This window comes from Mustela lutreola, chromosome 1 (genome assembly GCF_030435805.1).
Source record: "Mustela lutreola isolate mMusLut2 chromosome 1, mMusLut2.pri, whole genome shotgun sequence".
Classification (NCBI taxonomy): Eukaryota; Metazoa; Chordata; class Mammalia; order Carnivora; family Mustelidae; genus Mustela; species Mustela lutreola.
In genome coordinates, this window is record NC_081290.1 from 151074023 (window position 1) to 151090274 (window position 16252).

Consider the following 16252-nt stretch of genomic DNA (forward strand, 5'->3'; position numbering starts at 1 on the left):
TGATCCTTGGCTTCCTCCTCAGAGCCTGGGTCGCAGGGATCCAGTTAACGCCTATTGGGCTGGAGATCCTTAAAAACCAAACCCAGAGTCTGGGTTTGGTGTGGTCAGAAGCAAGCCACAGGGTGGAGGCCATGGGAAAGCAGCACTCCCACCCCTCGTGTGGGGCAGTCCCTAATTAAGTCAAAGGTTTCCTTAAATCCGTATCTCCAGGTAAGGGACTCACTAGGGGCTGACTCTTCAAGATGGGGTCCTAAGATTTCATTCCAGAATTGGAGAAGCCAGAGGCTTGGCTTTCCTGTTCTGCCTCAGCTCCTGCTTTGGGAGAGTTTGCTTTCCACTGAAAGCCTCTGGAGGCAGAGGCTGGCTGGCTGGCCCACCACTTACGTCCTATGCGTCCTATGTGACTCCCAATGTTCCTCTGCACCCTGTGTAAAGCCTCCCATCTGTGGAGCCGTCTCTGCTGAGCCAGCTCCCTTTCCAGGTCCATCACCCATGGAGATATTTTTGGGTCCTGTCAGGAGACTGCCATGAAAAGCTTAGAGCTTTGCGTCAAGGCCACCATCTGAGCTCTGGGCTCCAGGGAGGGCGTAGCCTCTTCAGGGCAGGAAAGAACAGTGTCATTCCCTGGGGACGGGCTGTCCTGAGCTGACATCAGCCTCTTGTGGTGCGGTCCAGAGACTCCAGGGCCAAGTGGACACGACGCCTTTCCCCCCTGCTCCCCACCCACGCCTGTGAGAGCCCCACACCGCTGTGGCTCAGCTCCCCACACTGAGCCCTCAGCCCCACAGCCCAATCCCATCGCAGAGCCCAGCCAGCCTGGCCCAGAGAAGCGAGGTAAATAGTAATGAAAGAGTCTTTTTTGGATTAATGGGGACTGGCAACCAGCACCTCTTCCCAGGCTAGCAGAGACCTCCTCTCTCCTCTCAAGTTGACTGAGTAATCGTTGCCAAAGAGTTCCTGACAAGAACCCCCTGCTATGCAGGGAGCATTGCTGATCTCCCTCTCAAAGGTCATCTTTCCACAGTTCCTCCCTGCCTGCCCCTCCCATCAGGAATTTCTTATTTCACAGAGCTAAATGCCACAGTCCTCCTCAGCTATACTGGCAGCCTCCCCTCAGAAAGCAGGCACCACACAGAGCAGAAGGCAGCACCCCCAAAGACAAAGTACAGTGCCCAGTCCATTAGATAAGTGTGAATCGGATCTGTCGCAGATGTCCTAGATCACAGCCAGACTCCCTTCTTTTGTCTTCAAAACTCTCCTTTTGGCTCCTAGCAAAGTCCACCAGGTCTCCTCATCAAGCCAGGACACTCCCACTTAAACCCGTGGCTGCCCTAGAAAGGGGCTAAGGACTAGAAAGGCTGCACCGCCTGAATTATTCTGTGGATTCTAGCATCTAAGGTAAGGTGGATGCAGTGAGCCCAGGAAGCCTAGGCATAGCTTGTCCTCAGGTATGGCCACCGCTTCAGAGTGACAAAGTGCTGTCACGTGCATTTTTCCTGTTTGATCCTTTTTTTTTAAAGATTTTATTTATTTTGTACATTTTTCCTGTTTGATCCTTTTTTTTTTTTTTTTAAGATTTTACTTATTTATTTGGGAGAGAGATCACAAGTGGGGTGGAGGTGGAGGAGGAAGAGAGGGAGAAGCAGACTCCCCGCTGAGCAGGGAGACCCACTCAGGTCTCAATCTCAGATCACAACCTGAGCCGAAGGCACGTGACTCAGCCACCCAGATCACATGACTGAGCCACCCAGGCACCTCTCCTGTCTGATCCTGAATCACTACCCTGGGAAAGAGAAGGCCAGAGGAAGTAGGAGGCAAGTTCAAGTTTCAAGAGATCTTGGAAAAAGGTGCTACTTAGGAGAGAGGTCCCATTCCTGGTCCTGCATGACTGGGATGGAAGTGTCATTTTACTCCTATAACTAAAGACCAGCCTTTGGGAAACGCTTGGTCTGGGTCCGGTGTATGAATGTGCAGTGGCATCAGTCCCTGAGTGTCACAGCGGAACCTGGGTGCAGGTGCTCTTTCCCCAAGCCCGGTCTTCCTAGAGAGCCAGGACTGGAGCACAGATGCCCCAGAAGAAGATCATTTGCTCATGGCTTCACCAGGAATGGCAGCATTCCAGAGTCCAGCAAATTCCATATGCTGGTATTTTGTTAAAACTTGGCTAGGAGACTCATTCTTCTCTGATAATATCTCTGAGGTTATATATGTAGCCCTTTTTGCAGGAGGGGAGTAGGAGGAAGAAACCCTAGAGAAGAGTGTCATAACGAGATAGGCTGGCCTCCCTTGTCAACATGTGAGGGAGAACCCTCGTCAGAAAGCCCGCCATTTCTAGACTCGGTGCTCTGCCCAACTATGAGATCGCCAACATCATTGCTCAGTGCATGGCAAAGGAGGAGAACAAAAGGGATTCTGCTTTGCCTCTGCACCTTTCCCCATGTAAGCACCAGGGAAGTCAGCATGTCTGAACTAATTTCTGGGTATCACACAGAATAATAATATTCAACACATCCTGAGTCCTAACCACAGTCTAGGCATTGTAATAAGCACTTTATGTGAATTAACTCATTTAATTCTCACAATGATCCTATGAAGTAAGGATTCTTCTTATCCCCATTCTATAGATGAGGAAACTGAGGTGCAGAGATTATTTAGCTATCTCGTGAGGCAGGCAGGGGGGAGCACAGGCAGCCTGCCTCCAGATCATTCCATATAACCACTGGGTTTATACCATGCCTGGAAGCGTGGATTGTGTCCCCTGGAGTATAGCTGTCTCTTACTGGGCCAGCAGAGCCTTGAAACTGGGGGTGGGGGTAGGGAGCTCCTGACACCGGAGCCCTGGCCCGTGGTTCCAACCTCCCATCTCCCAAACGTTTGGGGCTGCTTGGATGCCAGCTGCCCCAGAATCCAGTAACCCCAGTAGAATGTCCTTACCAGCATCTCCTGCTCTGTCCCCTTTGTCTCCTTTCTCTCCTTTTGGGCCTCGGTCACCTGACACAGAGGAGGAAAATTGACATTAGAGTGGAAATAAATCCTGACCATGGATAAAATATTATGTGCAAGAGATGAATTAACCCAAGACCCAAGACCTGAGAAATTCTCACCAGGAGCCCCCAGCCCTGGAGGGCCTGGCAGGGAAGGAAAGATAAGAGCTTGAGTCTATTATGCTGCATGCTTTGGTCACCCCAGAAGGAGGTCAGGGGGTTCACCTGAGAAATTTCGTTCCCTCTTAATTAAAGTGTGGAAGAGCAGAGTCTACCAGCACAGGCTAGAGTCGTGGTATTCAATGGGAACAAGACAGGGCAAAGCTATTTCTAGTAAGTAGTCAAGGTTTTAGAGTTACATGGCCAAGTTTGCTGTAACAAGCACAGGAGGAAAAGATGGGGAAAGGTCTTCAGTTACTTTGGGAAGACAGAGGTTATACATCAGGCAGATTTACCGTGGGGGCTGGGGGAATCTGGGAAACATGGGAGAGAGCTTCTGGGCACACTGTAGAGTTTCCTTCTCAGGATGTAGTTGAAAGGACAGAGCTCTTTTTCCAGCTAGCATCTTACGTTCCAAAGAAGTAGAAGGTCCTGACACCTCTTGAGGGAACACTAACTAAAATGACCAGGGAATTCTATTCCAAGTACTTCCAGAAAGATATCTGCAAGTCAAAATCCTGTGGCATATGGTCTGGTGCAAGAAGCCAGCCAGCAAGTTCTGGGGAAGGATGCCTATGTGATCCAAGATTTGAAAACAGAACAAAACAAAGCACCCCAAGGTAATCATATACGTAAATATGAATATGCTTAGAAAAAGATCTGGCAGGGTGTTCCCCAAAGTGTTTACAGTAGCTACTCTAAAGAGTCATAGCGTAAGGGACTCAGGGAGGGGACTCCCTTTTTAGTTTATACTTTACATACTTCTGTATTGTCACATTTTTTTAACAAGCATGTACTACTTTGTAGTCTATTTTAAAATAATTTTTAAAAAAAAATGTCCTCTGTAAAAGGGAGGAAAACCTCAGCCTGTTTAATCACTAGAAAGAAGCCTAAAAGTTCTCAGTGATCCAAGATGCAGAGACCCTCCTAGACACAGGGTGAGAATGATGAATAGTACTCTTTCTTCGTTTTCATCTTCACAAGGGAGGAGATCAACACGGGGGAACCAGCACCCAATTTCCTCATCTTGCCATGCAATTATGGTAGAAGTCTTCAAGTTCTTGAAGAGAATGTGGAAAACCAGGCACTGACTAATACCGTGGATGCCCCCTAACAATGAACGAGGGGACTGCCTCCAGGAAGAAAACCAATTCAGTAGGAACACTATCAGCAATGCACATCTGAGAACTGAATTAAAGTTTCAAATACTGGGGGAGTCAAAAGCATGGGACGGACTGTTGGGAATCTGGGGATACGAGGAAGGAGGTGGGTATCCTGGGTCTGCTGACCCCCATTTCTCCTGTGAGCCTAGTCTCCCAGCTTGGCTTCCTCTGGCTACACCACTGATCTGCAACCCCCAGGGACATTGGCTTGCATTTCTGTTGCACTGGAAAGTGGACAAAAGGTCTTCACATAAACATGACCCATGTCATCCTCATGACAGCCCTGAGAAGTATGGTATCGTGAGGATTTCTGGGTTCGGGACAAAGAAACGAAGGTTTAACAAGGCTAAGTGACTTGCCCAAGGTCACTGAGCTAGCTGGTCAGTGGCAGAGCCAAAAGGCAGATCCTGGCCATTCACTCCAGTGTCCACACAGGTGCCCAGAGGGCTAGTGGCGAACAAGGCTATATGGAGACTTGGGGATTTGTTATTACCTTTGAACCCACGTATGCCCATGGGTCCTGTGGCTCCCATCTTCCCATCATCGCCCTTGGGGCCTGGCAGTCCTGGGGTGCCTCTCTCCCCTGGCAGACCTGGGAAGACAGAGGACAAGTTGTAGAGCATCAGACTCAGAAGTGGAAGGGTCTTTGTAGGTCATGATCTGGCCCAGCAGTCTGCCTCAACCAGACATCCCGCTGCAGCTTTTCCTTCCTGATTCCTTTCAGTTAACTTAAAGATGCTGCCAAAGCAATTGTCCTAATGGTCAGCACAAGCCTTCGCAACTGGCACCTTTTATCTAGTTAGGCTGGACCTCTCCATGCCACGCCCTGAAAGGTCCAATTCTATTGTGAGTGGTAGCAGTGGTGCTCTATCCATTTGGGAGATGTCCCTCTACCTCTAGCTATGCTGGAGATTTAAAATCAGCAAACTTTTTTTTCTTGAGTACTTTCTATGTGTCAGACACTGTTCTGGAGTCTTCTCATAAAGTATCTCATTTTATCCTCACCATAAACTGAGGTATTATTTCACCTATATGACAAAGGAGGAAACTGAGGCCCAGAGAGGTTAAGTATCCTGCCTAGGGTCACACAGCAGAGAGTAGCAGGGGCAGGATCTGAGCCCTGGCCTTCCTGAACTGAAAGCCTGTGGTCAGTCAGCTTCACCTCATGCTGGATGAAAAAGACTTACTGGCATTTAGGGTAGGAGGAAGATGAGACAGCACCCCATCCTCCTTAAGAGAAAAACCATGAAGATCCCTTCCATGCTATACATCCAGAGAGATATAGCAAAGGGGACCGTAGGCTGAGGAGGAGGGAGAAAGTCAGCAAGGCCAGTAAATGGGATGGATGACCTGCTGGCAGATCAGGCCCTGGGGCTCCTGGCCACGAGGCCCTGTGGCCACTGCCTGCCTTTCACCATGGAGAGCCAGAAACAACAAATGCTTTCACCCAATGAGAGCCCTGCGCCCCCAGAGACCTGACCTAAACTCACAGTTATCTCTGTAAAGCAGAGAACTCTTAATTAACTGATTACTTGTTCTTTCCTGCTTTGAATGTGAACTTGGCTTTCTCTGGCCTTTTTCCGTGACTTGGAAAAACCTGTCTTCCAGTAATTATTTCTCCAGAGCTAACATCAAATGTCTGGAAGAGGATGCATGGCCCCAGAGGATGGTGGGACCTCGCAGAAGGGCTGATTGGTTTCTTTTCTCCTGCCTAATGCAAGGTACCTGTTTGGAGTCCAGCCACCTTGTATCTAGAATGAGATATACCCGAGCTCCCCATCATATAATTCAATAAGGCAGAAAAGGAGATTCCACAGCCCTGTGAGTGTCTAGGCATCCTTGGTTCTAAATTTGGGGAGTTCCCCTGGAGGGGAGCCAGGGGTAGAGGCCAGGTCACAGGCTCTCCTTCTACTATCTTCTGCCCCTTCTCTGGTTTGCAACCTCTTCAAGATTTAGGAAGAGGATAGTTAAGAGATACAATTCCTGACATAAACAGACATCTTTCCCCAAATAAACTTCCCCTTTTCTTGCATCATTTAGAAGGCTTTGCACTCTTCTAGAAAAATGCTGCTCACAGCAGAGGCTCAGAAGTGAACAGACTGGGATGCCAAGTCCGACAGTCACAGGACAGGAACTTCTGACACAATGAGTCAAAGAAGAACGCCCTCTTTCCAGAAGGCCAGGAGCCACCCTCCCTGCCAGCCCCTGGACCTTCAGAGCTGTCACTCGCGTGTTCATTGATCTGGGCAGAATCAGCAAGCAGGAGGGAACATCCAGGGTCTGGTGACTTGGGAAACACTGCAGGAAACAACACACTTGCAGAACACTCTCCAATGCTTCTGAAGGCCTTGGTCATGTGAACCCTGACTCTTGTGGTGGGAAGTGGCTTCAGGTAACTGTGAGCCTCTCGTGCACCCCTTTTCTTCAGATCCTGGTACTTCCTATGAAGAAGGATTTGCTCCATCCTATTGTCATACCTACAACCCATCAATCTCTTGACAGACCAGGGCATTTGAAGGTAGGTTGAATGGGCACTCTCCCAGGGAACCCTATCACCAATGTCAACAAGAAAGTAGAGGGCCAGGTATGGAATGGGGGCACCCTCCCCTTCTTCGTATGTGCAGCTTCCTCCTGGGGCTTCCCAGTCACCTCGAAGTCCAGGTAATCCAGGGATCCCAGGCTCGCCTTCCTTCCCTTCCTCTCCCGGATCACCTTTGGGGCCCGGTGGTCCTGAAAGGGATACAAATGGCACCAAAGTTAGAAGGTAGCTTTCTGGAACAGGACACCTGTAGAAGAAACAAAAACTCCCTCTTCAAGAGAAGAAGGGTCAACATTATGCTTTGGGAACACACAGGGCTCCACCTAGCCTGGTCTTATATGAGTGCAGGGGGAATCAGGGAAAGCTTCCTGGAAGAAGTGTTATCTAAAATGAAATCTCAAGAAGTAACAGAAGGTGGCTAAGTAAAGGGAGGACTGCATATCTCTGATCTACCCCCACCCCAACAAATGCACATGCTGAGGCCCTAATCCTCAATGTGATGGTGTTTGGAGGTGGCCCCTCGGAAGTGATCGGGTTTAGATGAGGTCATGAGGACAGCGACCCAATAAGAGACACAAGACAGTACTCTTGCTCCTTCCTTCCCTCCCTTATCATGCTTGGAATGAATGCTCTTTCTCCCTCTCCCTCTCCCTGTGCCATATGAGGACACAGCAAGAAAGCAGCCACCTATAAGCCAGAAAGAGAGCTCTCCTCAGAACCCAACCATTCAGGCACCCGGATCTCAAGACTTCCAGCCCCCAGAGCTGGGAGACATAAAGTTCTGCAGTTTGAGCTGCCCGGACCGTGGTATTTAGTTAGAGCAGCCTGGACTGACTGAGACAGAATGAAAGGGAGAGCTCTGGGCAGAGGGAACAATCCCTACAAGAGCTTGAAGAAAGAGACATGTGAGCCACTGTGGGATTAGAAGCTGGGAGCACATGACAGGATGAGAAGGGTGAACAAGTGGGAGGTCTTGGAGGTCTGGCTCAAGTGTTAGACTTGACCCTGAGGGCACCAGAAGCCATAGCGGGACATGGGAGAAACAAGAGTGTGATCTGATCTGTGCAGGAAGAAGATGGTTCAGGCCGCCATGTTGGAAAACGGCTCAGGATGGGAGGGAACACAGACGCAGGGAGGCCACGAAGAGGCTGCATCCGGGTGGGAGGCAGTGGAACTCTGAATTAGGGAAGTGGTGTTCTGGAGGGATATGAGCAGCTGTGTGGAGGCAGAACAGACAGACGTTGGCTAAACATAGGTGAAGGCGGGGGGAGAAGAACAGGATCAGGTTCAGATTTCTGGCTTGAACACCTGAGGGGAGGAAGCAGGTCTAACTGTTCCTGAGCGGGGCTTTCTTCCAGGGCCAGGCGCCACTGTGGCAGGGATTCCAGCCTATGTGACTAGATCCAGTCCCCACAACGAGGCTGAGTGTTGAAGTTACTTGTCTGAGGCCACACAACTAGGTAATGAGAAAAGGAGCACAGGTTCCAACTCCGGTCTCTCTGGCCCCAGCCCTGTTCCCTCACTTGTCATAGGAGATAGCTCCCCGTTCCCAAAACACAGTTAGACCTTCCCACCCCCCCAAGCCTGCTGCCCACCAGGTCAATCTTGTGCACTTATCTCGCCCTGCCTTGTCCTCCACTCATAACTGTATGTGTTCTCTGTTTCCTAACAACATTGCCAGCTCCAGCCCAGACATCCCTGTCCCAGCTGTGAAGATCCAGACGCCAAGCTCCCCACTCCTGCTGCCTTGTGACAGAAAAAGACCAAGGAAAATGCCAAAACTGTATTGTACTGAGTTGAAGAGCATCCCTTCAAAATTCATGTCCACTTGAAACCTCAGAATGTGACCGTATTTAGAAATTGGGTCATTTGCAGATGTAACTCGTTAAGAGGGGGGTGATCCTAGAGCAGGGTGGGTCCTAACCCAGTGCAGAGAGGGTCCTAAACCAATGGCAGGGCTTCTTAGAAGAAGATAAAGCACAAATAGACACCCAGGGAGAATGCTACGTGACAAGGGAGGCTGCATGTCTATAAGCCAAGGAATGCCAAGGATTATCAGCGACCATCAGAAGTTAGGAAGAGGCCCAGAAGAATTGTGTCCTGCAGCTCACAGAGGGAACATGACCCCGTGGACACCTTGAGTTCAGACTTCCAGCCTTCAGCATGGTGAAAGAATCAATTTCTGTTGTTTTAAGCCACCCAGTTTGTGGTCCTTTGTTACGGCAGCCCTAGGAAACCAAAACATGTACACTCACAGCATAGCAGCGACAGATTGCACAATAAATATTTGATGAATGAATGAGATCAGAGGGTGTTAATACATACAAAACAATCAGGCGGCCAAGGTCAAGATGTACTGATACGTTCCAAAAGTTGGCACTGTCTTCAGACCCTAACCCAAGTTGACAGCTCTTTAATGATTCAATGGCACACACACGGGAAAAAAGCAATCAACAACTTAAAAATGCATGTGTTACACATACAAATCATTTAAAGGGGACCAGGTTCTGGGGCCATCTTCCTCTCTCTATGAAGAAAAGCAAAGTGAGCCTGGCTATAGCAATCCCAGTTTTCAGGCGACAGCGTTTAGGCACAGAACTGGCTTAGAACACATCTCAGATTACACAGCAAAGGAAAGGCATAGTGGAAGGAGCAGATGAGCTTCCCACCCCTCTTCCAGCAATCTCTACCAGATCAGAGGGCTGCCCGGATGTCTGACTCCACTGCTGTCCCTGGGAAGGACGTCCTTCTCCCAGTGCCCAGTACACTCCCCTCCTTGTCACAGTCCTCGGTGGAACTCAGTGCTTCCAGACTCAAGTGGTTCAAGGAGGCAATGCATTGAGCACTAGTATTCTATTCGTTCTCCTGTAGGCATGATTCAATGTATGATCTTCCCAGGAGTAATGCTCTGCCCAGGGAATGGCCCTGGGGATGGGGCCTCAGGGTGGTGGAGATCCTTCGGAAGGTAGGTGTTGAGTATGAATATGAAGTGTCTTGGGTTCAGGTCCTGGTTCTATAAAATCTAAGTTAAAACTCCTTCCCAGACATTTAAGGAGTCAGTGGATTACATGACATGCTGGATATAAAGGGGTTCGGTAACTTTTGAGTGGCAAGGCCATGCTAACCATCTGTACCCCTACCCCCTTTCCTAACGCTTCATCAGAACTATCCCAAGACTACCATGTACGGTCATCTTGGGCTGCCCCTGAAATCGCCTTGCCAAGCTTAGCTGGCTCTTTCAAGGAGATGCGGGTCTGGAAACATCCTACATGACGTGGGTATAGTTTTTAAGACACGGATGAGTGGTTCCTGAGGGCCGGTACAGGAGATGAACTGGGAGGGAATGGGGTGAACAGCAGAGGTGGCTGCTGATTTCTAAGTCATACCCTTAGATGGAACCAGCCCCACAGACTCTGAAGGACCTAAACCATGGCCCGTGTGAGCTTCATGAGGCCCGGCTGCCGGGGGCTCCAACAACCAAGGTCTTCTTGAATCACTCCGGCCTGTGGGTAACACACACCTGGGGTCTGACTTCTTATAATTTTCCTGGGAATCCAGGCCAAAAATCTCTTTTTTTTTTTTTTTTCTTTCCAGGCCAAAAAGCTTGAACCTGTTTTGACTCCTCCCTTTTCTCTGCTCCCCACACCCCCTTGCTCACCAAGGCTCACCATCGGGGTCATTCCCATGTCATGCCCCCACCTCCTTCCTCTCGGCTACCACACTCCTCCAGGTCTTGCTCCCAGCCTTTTTAAAGACCTCCCTGCCTGCGGTCTCACTAAAACCCATGAATCAAGTCAGAAGCTAGTGAACTCACCGCCTCTGGGCTCCCTCATAGTCCAAGGGGTCATAGCCCCTCTATCGGAGACCCCTGCATATTCCCCACCCGACCCCTTCTGCACACTCAGTCTGATGCTTCTGGACACAAGCTTCCTTTCACCTCCACAAAAACATTCTCACGTGTCCCCAGACATCCACCAAATCTTTTCTATTCCAAAAGCCCCATCCCCCTTGGGCCTGACGCTCACCTCCAATGCATACCCATTCTGATCTTTTAGGGCCCCTGGGCAGAGCCCCCAAATCTGAGAGCTGGAAGGCCCCTCAGACATGACTGTAGACAAACTTCTCAAGGGAACACCCCTGAACCTGGGCAGGCCACCCTGGGCCCACTCCCGGGGACCCACCCCTCATCCTGCTCCGTGGTCTCCAAGGAGTTCAGGCCCTCTGCCTCACTCACCACAGAGAGTCCACTAAGGAGTTCTGGGCAGTCATAGAAGCTGTTACGGTATCCGCGGTCCTAATGGTACCCAGCAGAGCTTTTTAAGCTCTTGACTCTTGACACTCTGACTTGCTCATCTCTTCTATCACTCGAGTAGGCCAGAGCATGGAGGTTGTCTGGGACAGGGAGGAGCGGGGCCTACTTCTTGGTTGGTCCACCTCCTACATGGGGGATGGGAAGGAGGAAGAGGAGGAGGAGGAGGGGAAGGAGGAGGAGGAGGTGCAGGAGGTGGAGGAGGATGGAGAGAACCCTCCGGCCCTGTGCCCAGAGCGCCCTCCCAGAGCCCACCCACCAGCCCAGTCCTGTCCGCCCCCATCTTCCCTCACTGCCCCCAGTACAGCTCTGTCCCCTGAGAGGGCTGCCCCTGGGCTACACCAGCTGGAAACTTCTCCCTCACTGCCCCCAGTACAGCTCTGTCCCCTGAAAGGGCTGCCCCTGGGCTACACCAGCTGGAAACTTCTCCTGAACAGAACGAAGCGTATGTGACTGAGCACTGGCTTCTTCTGGGGCCCAGCCAACAGGGAGGGAGAAGCAATCCATTCTCCCTTCCCGGATCCTGGCATGAGCGATGGGGTGGGGGACATGCCGGGGCTGGAAACAGGACAGGGACAGCTGATGAAGTGGGCCTGAAGCCAGCAGAACCGAGACCAAGATCATAATACAGACACTGCCCACTGCACCACACACGCTAATCCCAGCGCGGCTGACCAAGGTGGAGTCCCTCAGTTAATTACTCTCCTTCCCCACTTGACGTCACTGGGCCCTGGGCTGTCAGCTTCGCCTCTAGGGTTTTGCACGCTCTCCCCTTTCCTTCACTGTGTGGGGGCAGTGCCCGACAGCAGCGTTGCCCAGCCTGGGGGCCACTCGGCCCAGACCCACAGGGGCTGCCCCCCACTTCAGCCCATGCTGCGGGGCCAGCTCTCCTCGGACCTCACAGCCTGAAGCTGAGGCCACTGTTTGCTTTCAGGCCAGGCTCTCCACTCCCTTTCCAGCAGAGAGGCTGATGCAGAAGGCAACAAGACAGAGTCCTCCCATCCAGCCCAGGGAGCTGCTGCCCAGCCCATGCTTCCCAGGCCTTGGTGGGGCAGAAACGCTCTTTACAAACGGCCCGGTTCACAGAGATCTTTGATCCCTCCAACACGTCCCTGCACGCTAGAGGCTAGAGTTGGAGCCCAGGACCCAAGGCCTCCCTCTATCACGTCAGCCCTTTACAAACACTGCTGTGCTCTCCACTGCACGGTGTGCTTTCTTGAAAAAGCAGCTCACCCATAAATCTGCCCTGCCAACAGCTTGTTTTAATGAACTGAGAGATGGATTTTCGAGTCCCAGCTGGACCACCAGCTTGGGATTTGACTTGGACAAGTCATGTCCCCCTCTCTGGGCCTCAAGTCCTCAGCTGTAAAACAAGAGGAATGGACTAGCTGATTGCAGAGCCTGTTACTACTGTAAGGCTCTGTGATTCTGTAACCGTCCATCTAGCAAACAGGCCATCTGAATATGGTGGGAAGTCCAGCCTTCCTGCCTGGCTCACACTTTCCTCCTCCTGGATGCCTCCCTTCTCTGGTTATTTCCCCCCTCCTGGAAGCCTCCCCACTATGGTTATCTCCCCTCTCCTGGATGTCTCCCTTTCCTGGTCATCTCCCCCCTCTTGCTATGTCCCCTACTCTGGATATTTCCTCCCTCCTGCTATGCCCCCCCCCTCTCTGGTTATCTCCCCACTCTGGGAGGCCTCCCCTCTCTGGTTATCTACCCCCTACCCTGGATGTCTTTAAACTCTGATCATCTGAGTTCTCTGCTTCTTTCCAACCACAGACAGATTTCAACAGACATAATTAATACTGAAAATCCAAAGCAGAAAACAGAAAGCACTGCTGTGAGGGTCCACAAAAGACAAGCCAGAGACAAAATTCATAGAAAACTGTATAACAAAGTGAGAGAATGAAGCCATTTGAGGTCAAATCCCAGAATAATATAAATAAGGCCATGTTTAAAAAATACACATAGTTGAGTATTTGTGGATTCTGCAGTCAAGGGCAGAAAGTGGAAGAGTATGAGTGTGTGTTTGTGTGTGTGAATGTGAGTGTGTGTGTGTGTGTGTGTGTGTGTGTGTGTATTTAATGACTAAGAGAGGAACTGAACAAAGTCAGGGCAGAAAGGCCATTCCAGAGAGCAGTATGGAAATGCCTAGAAGTTTAGCGGGTAACACATCCCTTATCCAAAAGCCAGGGTAGAATTCTGTCTCATAAAAGCTGAATGGTAATTACATAAGGTATGTCAAAAAGAATCCCTGGAAATCATACCAGTTGGGCCCCCGACAACCATGAGAGAGGGAGGAGGTGGGAAAGGGAGGTGCCGATGTAGTGGTGATCCTGGGAGCCAGAGGCACTAGGGGGCATTCATCCCCAAAGTCCCGCAGTCCACCGAGAAGGCAAAGCTCGAGGACTGGAAGGCAGGCGTGGGCAGGACTGAGGTGAAACTTCCAGTTCCAGGGAATGGAGTGCGAATCTTAGTTTAAGAAACAAAGAAAGACCACTTGGACGATCCCACTGGAAGAACCTTCGTGAATGGATGCCCAGGGCTGCTTCAGTCCAAGCCAAGGAGAGGGCTCTTGCAAATTATAGAAGCAGACAAGCTGTGAGATGCTCAGAGAGGCCCAGGAGGAGGCACCCTCAGGAGGCATGGTGATGTCTGCTGACTGCAAGAGGAAGGAAGGGGCGGGGAGGGGACTACCCCTAAGGACCCCCAAATGGAGTCCAAGGGACCATGCTCTCTTCTCCCTTTACTGCTCAGAGCTGGCAACTTCCTACCACAGGAAGCAGGATGGTCAGTGACAAGAACATGGATTCCAAACCAGAAAGGCTCACATTCAGACCTTGACTTTGCCACTTGCCAATTGGGTAAGAAACCGTGGGAAAGTTATCCAAGTTTCTCATCTATAAAATGGGAACAGGAATACCGTTCTACAGGATGTGAGGATCTGTAGTTTTTAACAGCAATTTAAAGAATTAACGTCTGGCTCAGAGTGGTTCATAATTTGGTACCATCGCTATTATTAGTAACTACCTGACAGACTGCTGTGGGCGAGGAGGCAGAGGAAGAGAGAAGGTGGGAAAAACTAAAATCCCAGTGGTGGGGATCTAGAAGAACAAATTCTATCTCCTGTCCTCCTTTGATTCCTGAGCATCCCAAGACAAGAAAACCAGTGCTCTCACTGTCCAGGTTCAAGATCTAACAGTTTCTTCACCAACATTTACGGGGTCCCAATTACTGTGCTGTCGGGCACTGGGGGAAGCAGGGGGAACCCGGGGGGTGGGTCAGGGTAGAGTGTAGTGTGGTAAGCACTGGCCAGTGGGTTCAACATCCTGGCCTGATCATTGAATTATACACTTCAATGGGTGAACCCCGCAGCATGTAAATTATACCTCATTAAAACTGTTTGAAAACAAAAAGTCCTGGGTCAGATCATTACCAGCTGTGTGGCCTTGTGTAAATCAGGCATTTCCTCCAGGAGCCTCAGTTGTTTTTTTGCAGGAATCCTACCCTGCCCTCAATAACAAAGCCCGCCTTCAACCAACCTCATATTCGGTCGTGGGGACCCACCTTAAAACAAAATAATGTACCCTAAAGCTCTCTGTAGGCTGGAAAGAACTACGCGAATGGGAGACCCCATCATTCCTACTTTCCACTCTAATACACGGAGAAGCTCAGAGGAGGGAGGCTTCAGTGAGCTAGAGGGGCCGGCAGGGTTGCGGGAGGTGGGTTTGAGTGAGATCTGAAGGATCAGTGGGATCTGGATGAGGATGAGGAAGAGGAAGAGGAAGAAGGCGCTGCAGTAGGAGGAAGAGCTGGAGTGAAGTTAAGGCTGTGGGAAGGACAGGCTGTGTCTCTAGAGCGGTGACAAAATGTGTCCCACTGGACCAGAGGCTTCCCATGGGGGAGGGAGGTGGAAATTGGCTGTTTATGGACCATACGACCCACAGAATTAGACAAGTGAACAATTTCTAGAACATTCCATATTTCTGGTTTCTTACGAAAAACGGGAAGACTCTGGCAAGGCCAGGTCCGTATTCCAGCCTGGCCCAAATGAGGTGGACCTGCCCTAGCTCCTACTACTCCCTGGACACCAAGGTCACTTTACTCATGGGCATTGCTCAACCTGCTCCTACACACTGTTCCTTTTGCAAACTTTGGTAGATCAGAGGAGAAGGCAGGGAAGTCAGGCTGGGGTCAGGTGTGCGATAGAGAGCACACCAGCTCTGGGATCAGAAAAGCCTGGGTCCACATCCTGGCTCCGTCACCTCCTGGCATGAGGCTATGAGCAGCTTCACAAATTAGTACACTGACCGTGGTTTTTAAAAGAAATTATATGGGGGCGCCTGGGTGGCTTAGTGGGTTAAAGCCTCTGCCTTCGGCTCAGGTCATGATCTCAGGGTTCTGGGATCAAGCTCCGCATCGGGCTCTCTGCTCAGCGGGGACCCTGCTTCTTCCCTCTCTCTCTCTGCCTACTTGTGATCTCTTTCTATCAAATAAATAAATAAAATATTTAAAAATAAATAAATAAATAAATAAAAGACATTATATGGCGGTAGCTACACTCGTGGTGAACATAGCATAAGGCATCCAGAATTATCTAATCACCATGCTGTACACCTGAAATTAATGTAACACTGTGTGTCAACTATACTTCAATGAGAATGTAAAACGAAAAGGCATCATACAAGGCATGGTTCATACAAGGCGCCGTACCTGTCACAGTTGGTGTTTGCTGTGATATCATTATTGCCTACTATCAAGTTAAGGAATATTTACTGAATCTGGCAGAACCTGGGGGGGGTCATGGTGGAGTTCTGATCAGGGGCACGAAGTGGGAAACGTGCATCTCACGAAAGGTGCCTCTGATGCTCAGGGCAGATAGCAGCAGGAAGGTACGGGGGAGAGGAGGGTAGGGGACCAGATAGGCCTGGAAAAGAGGGAAGCTGGTTCTCGAGTCTGTAGGCCTGAAGCAAGAATACCAGTGGAGGCCTGCACATTTCCGCCATCATATTTAAGAGTTATAAATGAAGCTAACAAATTGTTAAATAAAATATTTTCTTCTGTCTCGATGAACATACTTCATAACTTGTCCAGGAAG

At 50.3% G+C, this 16252-nt stretch overlaps 1 protein-coding gene across 3 annotated transcripts in view; it reads right to left on the reverse strand.

Moving 5' to 3' along the window:
- The window catches only part of SCARA5 (scavenger receptor class A member 5), a 120151-nt gene that overhangs the window by 31114 nt on the left and 72785 nt on the right, over positions 1–16252 (reverse strand). For all 3 annotated transcript variants that reach the window (XM_059176623.1, XM_059176630.1, XM_059176614.1), the window contains exons 5-7: positions 6956–7036; positions 4800–4898; positions 2935–2991 (exon numbers count right to left, since the gene is read on the reverse strand). In XM_059176623.1, coding sequence (XP_059032606.1) covers positions 2935–2991; positions 4800–4898; positions 6956–7036 — 237 coding nt within the window. The remainder of the gene's footprint in view (positions 1–2934; positions 2992–4799; positions 4899–6955; positions 7037–16252) is intronic.